This window comes from Macrotis lagotis, chromosome 7 (assembly GCF_037893015.1).
Source record: "Macrotis lagotis isolate mMagLag1 chromosome 7, bilby.v1.9.chrom.fasta, whole genome shotgun sequence".
NCBI lineage: Eukaryota > Metazoa > Chordata > Mammalia > Peramelemorphia > Peramelidae > Macrotis > Macrotis lagotis.
The window spans coordinates 212,607,877-212,625,734 of record NC_133664.1 but is presented as its reverse complement, the minus strand read 5'-3'; the positions used below and the strand labels follow the sequence as shown (position 1 = coordinate 212,625,734).

The 17,858-nt window shown below is 37.1% G+C and overlaps 1 protein-coding gene across 6 annotated transcripts in view; it reads left to right on the top strand.

The window, feature by feature from the left end:
- FGD4 (FYVE, RhoGEF and PH domain containing 4) overlaps window positions 1–17,858 on the top strand; it is a 292,080-nt gene that overhangs the window by 230,647 nt on the left and 43,575 nt on the right. For 5 of the 6 annotated variants that reach the window (XM_074194757.1, XM_074194756.1, XM_074194758.1 and 2 more), the window contains 5 exons: window positions 5,389–5,534; window positions 7,194–7,350; window positions 12,560–12,698; window positions 16,388–16,446; window positions 16,842–16,988. In XM_074194757.1, coding sequence (XP_074050858.1) covers window positions 5,389–5,534; window positions 7,194–7,350; window positions 12,560–12,698; window positions 16,388–16,446; window positions 16,842–16,988 — 648 coding nt within the window. The other variant, XM_074194761.1, reaches the window with a different exon arrangement.

The following is a 17,858-nucleotide window of genomic DNA, read 5'->3' as shown; positions in this document are numbered from 1 at the left end:
ATCATTTCTGGCATTAAATCTGTTGATGGTGCCAAAGGACTTGGGTGGAAGGAATTTTCTTTCCTAAGTCTTCAGTAGCTGTGGCTACTGAGGACACAGGAATTGCCATGCTTGAAGAAGGAATTTCCAGGTGGATTCTTCATAAGGCTTTACTGAAGAGATTGAGTTGAAAGCAGGGCCTGTACTCTAAGGGGCTACTGTTATTCCTTGGGAATAGTCTTGAGTCTTGGGACTTATTTGGAGTCTGAAGAGAGGTGGTAGTCATAGTAATGGAAGTGGTTTGATTTGCTAAATAGTCCACCTTTTGCCTCTCCCTCAGCTCACTTTTGTAGGAAAAAGGGTTTTTTTAATTTTTTTTTTGTACTTCGCCTAAAGTAGATCTCTGGAATTATTTATTCTTATTTACTTTACATTCCCCTTCCCTTGTTTACCTGACTGACTTTATCCTCAGTTTCCTGAATTGTATAATGGAGAAGAGGGAACTAAGTAATCTCTAAAATCTTTTCTACTCTGTGACCTAATGACTTCCTATGTTATTCATATGGTTGTGTGAAAACTTTGAAATTATCTCAGGTAAACCTTTTTTTTTCATTGCTAACTCTAACTGGTAAAAAAATAAGATAACATAGCTCTTCCTTAAGAAAGAGTAATTTATTTCCATCCTTTTAGATTCTAGGAAGGTTAAAGGGTTTGTCTGACAAATGTGTTGTCAGATGAATTATGGATTTAGATATTACAGTACAGGAATCAGTTTAAGTTCAAGAGCAGTGACATTTATAGAAATTATAAAATTGTTTCTACTCAGTTCAGCAAAAAAAAAGTTAGCACTATAGGTATACTATAAAGCTCATTAAGGAATAATTCCTTTCGATTACATTAAATTAAAAAGCTTTTGTACAGACAAAACCACTTTCACCAGTATCAAAAGAAATGTAGTAAACTGGAAACAATCTTTACAACTAATATTTCTGACAAAGGACTCATTTCTAAAATATATAGAGAACTGAGTCGTATTTTTAAGAAAAAGTCATTCCCCTCACAAATGTTCAAAGGATATGCAAAGACAATTTACAGATGAGGAAATCAAAGTGATCCATAGTCATATGAAAAATTGCTCTAAATCATTACTTATTAGAGAAATGCAAATTAAAGCTACTCTGAGGTACCACCTCACACCTCTCAGACTGGCCAATATGACCAGAAAGGATAATGATCATTGTTGGAAGGGTTGTGGGAAATCTGGAACACTATTACATTGTTGATGGAGCTGTGAACTCATCCAACCTTTCTGGAGACCAATTTGAAACTATCGCACAGAGGGCAACAAAAATGTGCATATTTGATCCAGCAATACCACTACTGGGTCTATACCTTAAAGAGATGGCGGAAAAGGGTAAAAACATCACTTGTACGAAAATATTCATAGCAATACTGCTTGTGGTGGCAAAGAATTGGAAATCAAGTAAATGACCTTTAATTGGTGAATGGCTTAGCAAACTGTGGTATATGTATGTCATGGAACACTATTGTTCTATTAGAAACCAGGAGGGATGGGAATTCAGGAAAGCCTGGAGGGATTTGCATGAACTGATGCTGAGCGAGATGAGCAGAACCAGAAAAACACTGTACACTCTAACAGCAACATGGGGGTGATTATCAACCTTGATGGACTTGCTCATTCCATCAGTGCAACAATCAGGGACAATTTTGGGCTGTCTGCAATGGACAGTACCATATATTTCCAGAGAAAATGTATACAGCATTTCAAACTGTGGAGTTTGAACAAAAACCAAGGATTATTACTTTTAATTTAGAAAAAATACTGATAACTTATTGTCTGATCTTGCTATCTCTTATACTTTGTTTCTTCCTTATGATTTCTCTCTCATCACACTCAGTCTGGATCAATGTATACCATGGAAACAGTAAACACTGACAAATTGCCTTTAGTGGGGGGTAGGGGGAGGGAAATAAGATTAGGGGAAAAATTGTAAAACTCAAAATAAGATCTTTAATTTAAAAGTTGTAAAAAAAGGGGAGAAATTCCTTGCTAAAAAGCTCTGGAAAATAATTTAATAATGATTTGCCTTACTGGTTAGCCAGTAATTCTAATTTTGAAAATTTCACTTTGTCTCCTCTTTTGCCTATGTTATTGCTACAAATTAAAACCTTTCTCATAGTAACTTATCTTAAATTAAATGAGTGGAAAAAAAAAGTTTTCTTTAAAGTAACTTTTCTCTCTCCAGAAACAAAAGATTTGTGGTAATCTAACTCTACAGCATCACATGCTAGAACCTGTGCAGCGAATTCCTCGATATGAGCTGCTTCTTAAAGACTATCTAAGGAAATTGCCTCCTAATTCCCTAGACTGGAATGATGCTAAAAGTAAGTACTCATTTTTTTCCTTGATAGAATAACTATTTAGCCCAATTTTACAGTAGCCTCCCATATGTAATAGTTATAGAACAGAGAACAGGATAAAATAGAAATTATTTCAGCAAAACTTGAATTAGCATATGACATTTTGCTAGAATCATAAGAAGAGGAAAAAAATCATATTATTTGTGCTAATTTCATACTTTCATAGTAGCTATAAATTTTTAAGTGAGAGCCCCACCCAAAACAGTACTTCCATTCCCACCCCCTTTTCCCCCCACCCCCCTTTTTTAAAGAAATGATAATTGACTCAGTTATTGGGGGGTGGAGCCAAGATGGTGACATGAAGGGATCCAGTCTTAGGAGCTCTCTGATAAAAACTCATAAACTAAGGACTCTAACTAAACTTTCGAGAGACAGAACCCACAAAGGGACCCAATGAGGCAGTTCTCCTACTCAAGGTAACCTGGAAAAGAGCAGAAAGGCTCTGCTCCCCAGGGCCGGAGGGGCGGCCTGCCAGAGGGGTGGCCCGCCAGAGCGAAAGAACTTCAGCCTCCCGGAGGCAGCCCCAGGGTGCTGGAGCCTGAGCTCACAGCAGCAGGGGAGTCTCCTGAGCTGCACCCCAGGGAGCACTGGCACAAAGTGGGGGAACAGCGGGGGACCTCTGCCAGAGCAAGCACATGGAGCCCAGCCCTCAGGGCACACAGCCAGACAGCCTGGTCTTTCAGCAGCCTAGATCCCTAAACAGAAGCAGGTAGAGCCTGTAAGCAGGAGCCCCCAGGGCATGAGCACATTGAGCTGAGGGAGGGAAGTGAAGAGAGACTGCAGAGCTCTGTCCTCTGCCCCTGGAACAGGACTCTGGGGCTCTGACCACATTCAGATCCTGATCGCAGTCTAGGCCCCCCTATAGAACAGCAGCCCCCCCCACCTCAGCCCTGTGGCAGAGGGGGGCGCTTATGGTCATTGACAGACCAGGAGGAAGGACAGAAACTCACACACTGAGACCCTTGTGGGAGTGTCCCCAAAAGCTCAGGAAGCACCCCCAAAAAAACAGGCTTAGGCTGGGAAAATGAACAAAGAAACAAGAGGAAGACCATTGAGAAATATTTTGCAAATGAGCCCAAGAAGGATCAAAATACTCAGTCTGAAGATGAGGAAGCACAAGCTCCTGCATCTAAAGACTCCAAGAAAAACAGAAATTGGGCTCAGGCTATGATAGAGCTCAAAAAAGACTTTGAAGATCAAATGAGGGAGTTGGAAGAAAAACTGGAAAAGAAAGGAGAGAGATGCAGGAAAAACATGAAAATGAAGTCAGCAGCATAGTCAAGGAAATCCAAAAAAATGCTGAAGAAAATAGCATGCTAAAAACAGCTTAGGTCAAATGGATAAAACAGTTCAAAAAGTTATTGAGGAGAAGAATACTTTAAAAAGCAAAATTGGTCAGATGGAAGAAGAGATAAGAAAACTCTCTGAGGAGAATAAATCCTTCAGACAAAGAATATAATTCAGGGAGATTGTCGAATTTACCAGAAATCAGGAATCAATACTTCAAAACCAAAAAAAAAAGAAAAATTAGAAGAAAATGTGAAATATCTCATTGAACAAAACAACTGATATGGAAAACAGACTTAGGAAAGATAATCTGAAAATTATTGGAATACCTGAAAGTCATGATCAGGAAAAGAGCCTTGACATCATTTTCAAAGAATTACTACAGGAAAATTGCCCTGATATTCTAGAAGCAGAGGGCAAACTAGAAATGGAGAGAATCTACCAATCCCCCCAAGAAAGAGATCCCAAAAAACCAACTCCCAGGATTATTATAGCCAAGTTCCAGAACTCTCAAGTCAAAGAGAAAATATTACAAGCAGCCAGAAGGACACAGTTCAAATATCGTTGGAGCTGCAGTCAGAATCATACAGGACTTAGCAGCAACTACATTGGAAGCTCGTAGGGCTTGGAATACAATATACTGGAAAGCAAAAGAGCTTAGAATGCAGCCAAGAATGAATTACCCAGAAAGGCTGAATGTCCTCTTCCAGGGAAAAAGATGGACTTTCAATGAACCAGGGGAATTTCAAAGGTTCCTTTTGGAATGGCCAGAGCTGAACAGAAGGTTTGATCTTCAGATACAGGACTCAGGTGAAGCATGGAGATTGGAGGAGAGGGGGAAATATGAGGGACTTAATGAGGATGAACTGCATTATAGAAAAATAATACTGATAATATTCATATGAACCATCTCAGTTAATGGAACAGGTAGAGGGAGCTTTTATAGTTGAAGCACAGGAGAAAGCTGAATTCGAAGATAAATTATGGTGTAAAAATGGAGTCAATAAGAAAAAAAGGGAAATGGAATGGGAGAAAGAAAAAGGGGAGGGGGAATAGTCCAAGCTATTTCACGTAATGAGATTTTTTTTTTATTACAATGAGCTATTGCAATGATATGGAAGGGGGGGAGGCAAGGGGGAATGAGGGAATCTTTGCTTTCATCAGAGGTGGCTAGGAGAGGAAACAGCAAATATACTCAATGGGGTATAGACAACTGGAGTAAGAAGGAGGGGGGGAGCAGGGGGAAGGGGTGGGGATATGAATAAAGGAGGAGAGGATGGACCATGGGGGGGCATTGGTCAGATATAACACATTTTCTTTTTTTACTTCTTGCAAGGGGCTGGGATTGGATGGCCTGCCCAGGACCATAGGGCCAGGTGTATTCTGGGCCTAAGGGGTGGTATGGGGGCTAAAGGCTTCTTGGCCCCAGGACCAGGGATCTGTCTGCTGTGCCACTCAGCTACCCTACAGCAGAGTCAGAGTGAAAGGAGAGAGAAAATATAGTACTTAGTGGAGAAATAAGAAAGGAGGGAGTTGCTGACTACCAACCATGGACTCTCCTCATTATATTAGATCAAAGTATGTACTTCAAAACATAAAATCATAATTAAGTCCTTTAATTGTGTTTTGAAAAGGGTTTTTTAAGCATTCAGAAATGCTTCTTCTGATCTTTTACTTCAGATATTTTATTCCAAACTATTGGAAGAAGCTAATCGAGGCTCATTTCCAGCAGAAATGGTGAACAAGATATTTTCTAATATTTCATCAATAAACGCATTCCACAGTAAATTCCTTTTGCCAGAGCTGGAGAAACGAATGCAGGAATGGTAAGAAAAAACAATTTTTAAATAATGGGTCTAAGGGATAAGAGAACTATCCATGCTACTACAATATAGAATGTTTTCTTTGCCAAACCAGGCAATACTTCAGCAAACTCTATATTTTCTGTGGTGAAGTTCTAGGATTTGCCAAACTTATTTTCTGCCCCTTGATTCATTCCTATATTTAATTATCTCAGATATTCTAGGATGATTTAGGAATATGTTTGTATTTTTCCTTATTAATAAAATTTCAACAAATCTCTCATCATATAAGATCAGACTCCCAATTAAAAATTAATAAACAGAAGAAATCTCTTTTTCCATTAACAATTGCTCACATCTCTTTATATTATCACCACTTACTGAATCTCCTAGAATTAATAAAATAGTGCTTACTGACTGTGTGATTTATTAATAGTAAAATCAATCTTATCATAGTGGCATCAGTTCTTTATATCCTTGTTTACATGTGGGGGAAAAAAATCACACCCAGAGTCACTCGAAACTATCACTGTTTAATTGCAGTTTTTTCTTATTCTTTTTCTAACTTTTGAAAACTAGCCTCACCATTTAACCTTCTATTTTAAGAACCCTCAAGATTCTCAGGTGTCTCTTCCCTGTAATTCTCTTCAACTTTTTCTGTAAGATAAAGGACAAAGTAGTTCTGTAAAGTTCTGTAAAAGAGCTGTGTGATTCCACCTTCTGATTCTCTCAGTCTCTCCAACCAAGATGTCCCTTGGGCTTCTATTCCTCTCTTTTTTCAGATCATGAGAACAAGAAAGAAGTTTTGCCTACTTTTCTTGTTTTGTCTTTTTCCATAGTTTTTGACCGAGTGCTTTATGGACAGAATTAATAGTAAGTGTTTAACAACCAGCTATCATATAAAAAGAATATACACATCACACTTTTAAGTTTCATCTGCATTATTATTAATTTTTTCACATTTTGTTAAATTATAGATAATTAGCAAAACAATAAATCAAGTCCTGATTTGTAGGGTTTGTTGATTTCCTAGGAAAAGCTGAAGGGAAGGGAACAAGCCTTTACATTGTACCTTCCATGTGCCAGGTACTATGCCAATTAAGCTCTTTAACAAAAAATTTCACTTTTTAAATTTCTCAATTGAAGTTAGCCTGTACTAACCAACCCCAGCACTCTCCTGTTTATGGTTCAGTAATAAAAATACATGCTGTCCTTGACTCCATAGAGAAAGTTATAAGTATGTCAACACTTATAATCTAAAACCTAACTTATTCAATGAGATTTGTAGCTCCTGATTCCTGTGATCATAAAGAGACATTAAGAATTTCTATATAACCTCTGTAGGGAGGGAACTATGTATGTTTTACCCAGAAAGTTCTGGTAAATAATAGCAAATTTGTGTATTTATTGAAGGTGTTGCTGCCTCTATTCTCTAGCTGCTTTTAGATTAGAAGAAACAAGACTGATTGGAATTTTAAGGTCTCTGATGAGATCTTTACACCCTTGATTCTTTAAAATATCAGTCAAATTCTTAAGGATGTATGACCTGAGGTCACTTTCTACTCCCTGAGGTTCAGTAGTTTTCAGTAGCTTTAGAGAAGAAAAGAATGACTTCCCTAAAATTTTGTTAATTGCTCAAAATATACCAGGGTTTAATAATCCATTTACTACTTTGTTCTACAGGGAAACCACTCCTAGAATTGGTGACATCCTACAGAAGTTGGCTCCTTTCCTCAAAATGTATGGAGAATATGTAAAAGGTTTTGATAATGCTATGGAATTAGTTAAAACCATGACTGACCGGATACCTCAATTTAAATCAGTAATTGAGGAAATTCAGGTAATAGCGTTGTCAAATCTATTAAAAAATTTTTATTATAGAGGACTGTTTAAAAAGGGGGAAGTTTCTTTTCAGCTATATAATTTTACGAACCTTTTTCCATTTCCCCAAAGGATGTGGGGTCCAAAATTGTCCAATCTGGAAGAAAAACCACTGAGAGCCCCAAGCCCCAAGGGTCATGGTTCCCTCTAATGAAGTGAACCTCAGATTTTCCTCATGATCTGAGATAATTCCATCACTAAGACCTGCAAAAGAGATATGAATATAGAATCTCCTTGGTTGATAGACCTTGATTTTTACCCTCCAGGAGGGTCAGGAATAACAAATTAGCTTGAGTGGTCACAAAGTGGGCAAGACAATTAACATCACTCCTAAGTGGTCATAAGATGGTCTCCTGCTCATGTTGGACAAGAGAGGGTGATCCAGAGATTCAAAAACAAATTGCAGGGGCAGCTAGGTGGCGTAGTGGATAAAGCACCAGCCCTGGAGTCAGGAGTACCTGGGTTCAAATCTGGTCTCAGATACTTAATAATTACTTAGCTGTGTGGCCTTGGGCAAGCCATTTAACCCCGTTTGCCTTGCAAAAAAAAAAATTAAAAAAACAAATTGGAGTACTTTCCATCTCATGCTATTATAAATTTAGAAATGGAATTTGAGCATAACAGGATAAAGGTATCTTTGTCAGCATTCTTGTGTCTGTACAAGTTAACTTTATAACTCATTAAACAAGTGGGACTGTCTAAATGTATATTACTGGATGAGTAATAATTGCTAATAATTATTCCCCCTTATGGAATCACATTTGACTGATTAATACTGATTGGAATGGAATAGGGATCTAAATGATTCATTTCTCTCAAAGAACTCTCAAAAATAATAGAAAATGCTTTTTGTAATCTATTCTTGTAGCAAAGAAAATTCATTTTGCTCCATTCCTTTCTTTATACATTTGCATTGTGTTTCCTCAGCAGATTCTCAGCAAATAATTTATTAAGTGTCTACTATATGCCAGGCATTATATTCTCTGAGGCCTCCCTGGTCTCTAATCTACAGGCTAGTTTATCATAATGACTGGAACATTTAAATCTTAAATGTTTTATACAGAATTAGTGGTCATAATATTATTTTTAGTCGCTTCAAAAAGACTATAAACACCTTGAGAGATTTGTTTTTGGATTTGTATTTCTAGTTTTTACTGATTGATTGTGCAGAGTGCCATTCTTTCCTCTCTTATCAAATTTACCCTCTATCATAACAACCATAATTTCCATTTGACATTTTTATCTTTGCCTAGACTTGTTAAAAAATTTTTAAATGTCTTATTTTCTACCTGACTATAATTCTCAGCTTAATGCATGTAAAAGTATTTGTAAGCTCAAAAGTGCTATATAGGGGTAGCTAGGTGGTGCAGTGGATAAAAGCACTGGCCCTGGAGTCAGGAGTACCTGGGTTCAAATCTGGTCTCAGACACTTAATAATTACCTAGCTGTGTGGCCTTGGGCAAGCCACTTAACCCCATTTGCCTTGCAAAAACCTAAAAAAAGAGCTATATAAGTATAACAATATTATTTATAACTATAAAATGGGTTTAATATATTTTTTAATTCTTTGGTGAATCTGTGATGCTGTTGAGATGTGGAATCTCTTTTCCATCTATTCATGACAATCATACATCTTCCACAAGAGTGTCCATTCAGTATAGGACAGAGGGAGTGACTATTTTTGTTAATTTTGAGGTCTGTGATTTTTCCCCCCTATCAATTTGATGTCCTTTCTGAGAACTGATCACTCTTTGCCATCAAAATTTTGTCATCTGCAACAGAGACTTTTCTCTAGTCTACGTTCTCTTCACATCTCTTTTTTTTTTCTCTAGTACTAGTTCTACCTGGATTGTGAATACTGGATTGTTGTGAATAGATCCCAATGGAATCTACCTTCACTAATTGAGAAAAAGTTTATTATAGAAATATTAACAGATATTTTCCATTTTTGTCTACTTTGTAGTTTTATTAGCAACTGAAGAATGATGTTAGTTGGGTCTTTGTTCTATAAACTCTTTTCTATCAATTGTTTTTCCTTACACTGCTGCTTGTTTCATAAGGTGCATAAACAAGTTATATATGATCTGATTTTCAAGGTTTTTCCTTGATTGAGGGAACTCTCAAATAAGAAACTTTCTCAACCAATACAAATCAGCATATGTTCATTCTACAATAGTATTACAGTTGTAGTACTTGGAGTACTTGGAGTTTAATTGATGATACTATTGTGATAGTATGTGTCAGAGGCAAGACTTGAATCCAGGTTTTCTTGGCTCAAAGACCAGCTCTCCACTATGTCTCCCATATATGCTGTTGTTTTCAAAAAAATTTTTAGCTTAGATTCATCTAATTCTTTTTTTGTTGTTGTTTAATGAATGTATGATCATTAGTATCTTCCTAAGTCTGTTCCTGAAGTAAAAATAATAAAAAAATTACCCAAAAAACTGCCCAAAGACACAATAGGAAAAGCAACTTTATGTAATATAAAGAGGAAGAGATGAGAGATTATGAATCTGTCTTTTAAAGAAATAGGTAAGAAAGAAGGGAAACTTTGAATATAAATATTTTTAAAAGTCTTATTACAAGTCCCAAAAAGTACTTTGCTAATGAATAGATGAGTGAAAAATATAAGTAGACTACACTAAAAAAGTACTTACTATGTATACTTTATTAAGTGCTGGAAATTCTAAAAAATATAAGATAGTTTTTTATCTCAATGAGTTTGTTTTAAAGGAGAAGACTATATACATAGTAATACCTATGTATTGGATGAATGTGAATATATGAATACTATCTATATTGAATATATATGAACACATTGGGGAGAGAGTTTTAGGTGCAAGTTAGAAGGAAAAGACCTGTGGGCATCTTGCAGAGCAGATGTAATGCATCTGTTTTAATATTATTTCCACCAATAAAACCTATCATTTCTGGCATTAAATCTGTTGATGGTGCCAAAGGACTTGGGTGGAAGGAATTTTCTTTCCTAAGTCTTCAGTAGCTGTGGCTACTGAGGACACAGGAATTGCCATGCTTGAAGAAGGAATTTCCAGGTGGATTCTTCATAAGGCTTTACTGAAGAGATTGAGTTGAAAGCAGGGCCTGTACTCTAAGGGGCTACTGTTATTCCTTGGGAATAGTCTTGAGTCTTGGGACTTATTTGGAGTCTGAAGAGAGGTGGTAGTCATAGTAATGGAAGTGGTTTGATTTGCTAAATAGTCCACCTTTTGCCTCTCCCTCAGCTCACTTTTGTAGGAAAAAGGGTTTTTTTAATTTTTTTTTTGTACTTCGCCTAAAGTAGATCTCTGGAATTATTTATTCTTATTTACTTTACGTTCCCCTTCCCTTGTTTACCTGACTGACTTTATCCTCAGTTTCCTGAATTGTATAATGGAGAAGAGGGAACTAAGTAATCTCTAAAATCTTTTCTACTCTGTGACCTAATGACTTCCTATGTTATTCATATGGTTGTGTGAAAACTTTGAAATTATCTCAGGTAAACCTTTTTTTTTCATTGCTAACTCTAACTGGTAAAAAAAATAAGATAACATAGCTCTTCCTTAAGAAAGAGTAATTTATTTCCATCCTTTTAGATTCTAGGAAGGTTAAAGGGTTTGTCTGACAAATGTGTTGTCAGATGAATTATGGATTTAGATATTACAGTACAGGAATCAGTTTAAGTTCAAGAGCAGTGACATTTATAGAAATTATAAAATTGTTTCTACTCAGTTCAGCAAAAAAAAAGTTAGCACTATAGGTATACTATAAAGCTCATTAAGGAATAATTCCTTTCGATTACATTAAATTAAAAAGCTTTTGTACAGACAAAACCACTTTCACCAGTATCAAAAGAAATGTAGTAAACTGGAAACAATCTTTACAACTAATATTTCTGACAAAGGACTCATTTCTAAAATATATAGAGAACTGAGTCGTATTTTTAAGAAAAAGTCATTCCCCTCACAAATGTTCAAAGGATATGCAAAGACAATTTACAGATGAGGAAATCAAAGTGATCCATAGTCATATGAAAAATTGCTCTAAATCATTACTTATTAGAGAAATGCAAATTAAAGCTACTCTGAGGTACCACCTCACACCTCTCAGACTGGCCAATATGACCAGAAAGGATAATGATCATTGTTGGAAGGGTTGTGGGAAATCTGGAACACTATTACATTGTTGATGGAGCTGTGAACTCATCCAACCTTTCTGGAGACCAATTTGAAACTATGCACAGAGGGCAACAAAAATGTGCATATTTGATCCAGCAATACCACTACTGGGTCTATACCTTAAAGAGATGGCGGAAAAGGGTAAAAACATCACTTGTACGAAAATATTCATAGCAATACTGCTTGTGGTGGCAAAGAATTGGAAATCAAGTAAATGACCTTTAATTGGTGAATGGCTTAGCAAACTGTGGTATATGTATGTCATGGAACACTATTGTTCTATTAGAAACCAGGAGGGATGGGAATTCAGGAAAGCCTGGAGGGATTTGCATGAACTGATGCTGAGCGAGATGAGCAGAACCAGAAAAACACTGTACACTCTAACAGCAACATGGGGGTGATTATCAACCTTGATGGACTTGCTCATTCCATCAGTGCAACAATCAGGGACAATTTTGGGCTGTCTGCAATGGACAGTACCATATATTTCCAGAGAAAATGTATACAGCATTTCAAACTGTGGAGTTTGAACAAAAACCAAGGATTATTACTTTTAATTTAGAAAAAATACTGATAACTTATTGTCTGATCTTGCTATCTCTTATACTTTGTTTCTTCCTTATGATTTCTCTCTCATCACACTCAGTCTGGATCAATGTATACCATGGAAACAGTAAACACTGACAAATTGCCTTTAGTGGGGGGTAGGGGGAGGGAAATAAGATTAGGGGAAAAATTGTAAAACTCAAAATAAGATCTTTAATTTAAAAGTTGTAAAAAAAGGGGAGAAATTCCTTGCTAAAAAGCTCTGGAAAATAATTTAATAATGATTTGCCTTACTGGTTACCAGTAATTCTAATTTTGAAAATTTCACTTTGTCTCCTCTTTTGCCTATGTTATTGCTACAAATTAAAACCTTTCTCATAGTAACTTATCTTAAATTAAATGAGTGGAAAAAAAAAGTTTTCTTTAAAGTAACTTTTCTCTCTCCAGAAACAAAAGATTTGTGGTAATCTAACTCTACAGCATCACATGCTAGAACCTGTGCAGCGAATTCCTCGATATGAGCTGCTTCTTAAAGACTATCTAAGGAAATTGCCTCCTAATTCCCTAGACTGGAATGATGCTAAAAGTAAGTACTCATTTTTTTCCTTGATAGAATAACTATTTAGCCCAATTTTACAGTAGCCTCCCATATGTAATAGTTATAGAACAGAGAACAGGATAAAATAGAAATTATTTCAGCAAAACTTGAATTAGCATATGACATTTTGCTAGAATCATAAGAAGAGGAAAAAAATCATATTATTTGTGCTAATTTCATACTTTCATAGTAGCTATAAATTTTTAAGTGAGAGCCCCACCCAAAACAGTACTTCCATTCCCACCCCCTTTTCCCCCCACCCCCCTTTTTTAAAGAAATGATAATTGACTCAGTTATTGGGGGGTGGAGCCAAGATGGTGACATGAAGGGATCCAGTCTTAGGAGCTCTCTGATAAAAACTCATAAACTAAGGACTCTAACTAAACTTTCGAGAGACAGAACCCACAAAGGGACCCAATGAGGCAGTTCTTCTACTCAAGGTAACCTGGAAAAGAGCAGAAAGGCTCTGCTCCCCAGGGCCGGAGGGGCGGCCTGCCAGAGGGGTGGCCCGCCAGAGCGAAAGAACTTCAGCCTCCCGGAGGCAGCCCCAGGGTGCTGGGAGCCTGAGCTCACAGCAGCAGGGGAGTCTCCTGAGCTGCACCCCAGGGAGCACTGGCACAAAGTGGGGGAACAGCGGGGGACCTCTGCCAGAGCAAGCACATGGAGCCCAGCCCTCAGGGCACACAGCCAGAAGCCTGGTCTTTCAGCAGCCTAGATCCCTAAACAGAAGCAGGTAGAGCCTGTAAGCAGGAGCCCCCAGGGCATGAGCACATTGAGCTGAGGGAGGGAAGTGAAGAGAGACTGCAGAGCTCTGTCCTCTGCCCCTGGAACAGGACTCTGGGGCTCTGACCACATTCAGATCCTGATCGCAGTCTAGGCCCCCCTATAGAACAGCAGCCCCCCCCACCTCAGCCCTGTGGCAGAGGGGGGCGCTTATGGTCATTGACAGACCAGGAGGAAGGACAGAAACTCACACACTGAGACCCTTGTGGGAGTGTCCCAAAAGCTCAGGAAGCACCCCCAAAAAAACAGGCTTAGGCTGGGAAAATGAACAAAGAAACAAGAGGAAGACCATTGAGAAATATTTTGCAAATGAGCCCAAGAAGGATCAAAATACTCAGTCTGAAGATGAGGAAGCACAAGCTCCTGCATCTAAAGACTCCAAGAAAAACAGAAATTGGGCTCAGGCTATGATAGAGCTCAAAAAAGACTTTGAAGATCAAATGAGGGAGTTGGAAGAAAAACTGGGAAAAGAAAGGAGAGAGATGCAGGAAAAACATGAAAATGAAGTCAGCAGCATAGTCAAGGAAATCCAAAAAAATGCTGAAGAAAATAGCATGCTAAAAAACAGCTTAGGTCAAATGGATAAAACAGTTCAAAAAGTTATTGAGGAGAAGAATGCTTTAAAAAGCAAAATTGGCCAGATGGAAAAAGAGATAAGAAAATTCTCTGAGGAGAATAAATCCTTTAGACAAAGAATAGAATTCAGGGAGATTGATGAATTTAACAGAAATCAGGAATCAATACTTCAAAACCAAAAAAAAAAGAAAAATTAGAAGAAAATGTGAAATATCTCATTGAAAAAACAACTGATATGGAAAACAGACTTAGGAAAGATAATTTGAAAATTATTGGAATACCTGAAAGTAATGATCAGGAAAAGAGCCTTGACATCATTTTCAAAGAATTACTACAGGAGAATTGCCCTGATATTCTAGAAGCAGAGGGCAAACTAGAAATGGAGAGAATCTACCAATCCCCCCAAGAAAGAGATCCCAAAAAACCAACTCCCAGGATTATTATAGCCAAGTTCCAGAACTCTCAAGTCAAAGAGAAAATATTACAAGCAGCCAGAAGGACACAGTTCAAATATCGTTGGAGCTGCAGTCAGAATCATACAGGACTTAGCAGCAACTACATTGGAAGCTCGTAGGGCTTGGAATACAATATACTGGAAAGCAAAAGAGCTTAGAATGCAGCCAAGAATGAATTACCCAGAAAGGCTGAATGTCCTCTTCCAGGGAAAAAGATGGACTTTCAATGAACCAGGGGAATTTCAAAGGTTCCTTTTGGAATGGCCAGAGCTGAACAGAAGGTTTGATCTTCAGATACAGGACTCAGGTGAAGCATGGAGATTGGAGGAGAGGGGGAAATATGAGGGACTTAATGAGGATGAACTGCATTATAGAAAAATAATACTGATAATATTCATATGAACCATCTCAGTTAATGGAACAGGTAGAGGGAGCTTTTATAGTTGAAGCACAGGAGAAAGCTGAATTCGAAGATAAATTATGGTGTAAAAATGGAGTCAATAAGAAAAAAAGGGAAATGGAATGGGAGAAAGAAAAAGGGGAGGGGGAATAGTCCAAGCTATTTCACGTAATGAGATTTTTTTTTTATTACAATGAGCTATTGCAATGATATGGAAGGGGGGGAGGCAAGGGGGAATGAGGGAATCTTTGCTTTCATCAGAGGTGGCTAGGAGAGGAAACAGCAAATATACTCAATGGGGTATAGACAACTGGAGTAAGAAGGAGGGGGGGAGCAGGGGGAAGGGGTGGGGATATGAATAAAGGAGGAGAGGATGGACCATGGGGGGGGCATTGGTCAGATATAACACATTTTCTTTTTTTACTTCTTGCAAGGGGCTGGGATTGGATGGCCTGCCCAGGACCATAGGGCCAGGTGTATTCTGGGCCTAAGGGGTGGTATGGGGGCTAAAGGCTTCTTGGCCCCAGGACCAGGGATCTGTCTGCTGTGCCACTCAGCTACCCTACAGCAGAGTCAGAGTGAAAGGAGAGAGAAAATATAGTACATGGTAGTGGAGAAATAAGAAAGGAGGGAGTTGCAATCAGCAATGGCAACGTTGGAAAAATATGGAAGTAACTTTTGTGATGGACTTATAAAGAATGTGATCCACTCACGACAGAGTTGATGGTGTTGGAACAAAGACTGAAACACATTTTTTGTTATTATTATTTGGGGGAGGGTGCAGGGCAAATGGGGCTGGGTGGCCTGCCTGGGGCCACATAGCAGGGTGATCATTGGGTGTCTGGGGCCGGATTCGGACCCAGGTGCTCCTGGCTCAAGGGCCAATGCTCTGTCTGCCACCCAGCCACCCCTACTATTATTACTATTTTATTTTATTTTGGGTCTTTTTTTTTCTTCTTTTTGGTTTTTGCAGGGCAGTGGGGATCAGGTGGCTTGCATGTCACATGGCTGGATGATTATTGGGTTTACAAGGCTGGATGTGGACTCGGTTGCTTGTGGCTCCGGGGCTGGTGCTTCGTCCGTTGCACCACCTGGCCATACCTACAATTATTACTATTATTTTTTTTAATTTTAATTTTTTTTCTCCCCCCTTTACTTTTTTGCCCAAGCAAGTCTATCTATATTCATGGGGGGAGGGGTATTTTGTTTACTTGTAAACAAGTATATTTTATTAATGTAAAGAAAAACATTTGTACAAAGTGAGAATAAAAAATAAATTAAAAAAAAAGAAATGATAATTAGAACTTGATTCCCAATTAAATAAACCCTGTGATCTGGGAGCTTCGATGTATCAATTTAGTCCCAAATACTTTCCTGTTGTATTTTATGTACTAGTCAACAATGCAAATTATGAGGAGGAACAAGACATTTATTGGTTTTTCTGATTTTCTTTCTACATATAGAATCACTTGAAATCATCTCTACTGCAGCAAGCCATTCCAATAGTGCAATTCGGAAAATGGTAAGTGGTTTTGAGAGGAAAGAGAAGGCCAATTAATGAATTACTTGTACTTTAGCCTTCCATAGGGTTCAATTCCTATGAAAGCAACTTGGTTTATCAGACAAGTTGAAAAACATTGGCCACATTTTTCATTATTGCTTTCGGTTATATTTATTGTCACAGGGAAAATTCTTTCTTAGTACTGTTGTATCATAGAACTTGAGAACTCCTAAATGCCCAAGTTCTTCCCTGTTCTCCCAAGCTTTATATGTAGTTTTTATTTTACTAGCTTGTTTATTTACTATTGAATGAATATTTCTTAAACTTACATTTCGATAATAATATGAGTTATTTGAATACCAAACTGAATAATAATGCTATTTTAAAAGTTTTCATTTATTCTTTGACTTCACTAGGAGAATCTTAAAAAGTTGTTAGAGGTTTATGAGATGCTAGGAGAAGAGGAAGACATTGTTAATCCCTCAAATGAACTCATACGTGAAGGACAGATCCTTAAACTTGCTGCTCGAAACACATCATCTCAAGAACGTTATCTTTTTCTAGTAAGTATCATGATGTTTATGGAGCATTGAGGAGCATTGAAATTCTCAGGCACATATTAGGAAATTAGAATTCTTGCTTTCAAAAAAATTATATTAATATGTTTTTCTTTACATTTTGAGAAAATCAAGTGGTTTAAATAAGTGCTTTCCTAAGAAACTGGAGTTTATTCCCTAATCTTAGAAACTTTTCTAATTAGCTGTTTGCGTAGTTTTTTATGAAAATCTTTCTAATATGGATTCTTTAATTCCTTTAAAAATCTTCTGAAAAATAATTTAACCTTTACTTAAGATTCATTCTTATCACGATAATTATTAGTTAGATGTATGAACTGCTTTTTGATTTTGACTTAAATGGTTTTATTTGTGTAAAATAATTTTAATTTTAAATAATATTGTCTGTTTTGTCTATCCATTGTCTGGCTATGAATGTTTTCTAACCAAAATTTTATTTACATTTAAATTTAATTTTTTATGTTTTAAATTTGTGATAAATTCTAATCTAGTTTTCATCAAACATTATCTGACTTTTTCCAACACTTTTTTTTTCAAATAAAAACTCCTTTCCTCTGTAGTTTGTGGTACTAAGTTCATCAAATGCTAGAGTTTTATGTTCATTACTTATTTCTAAGTCTCATTTATCTAATCTGTTCCATTTATTTGTTTTAGACAGTTACTGATTTCTTAGTTCAAGATATAGCAATCTGAGTTTACTTTTCCTTCCTTTCTAGTTTTTGCTTCATATCTTTTTTATTCTAGGTCATAAATAGATATAGCTTAGGGTAGTCCTGCTCATCATTAGATTGAGACACTCCTGGATCATAAAATGCAATAAAAACAACTTAGGATAAGTAATGAAGGTCATTGTTTGAG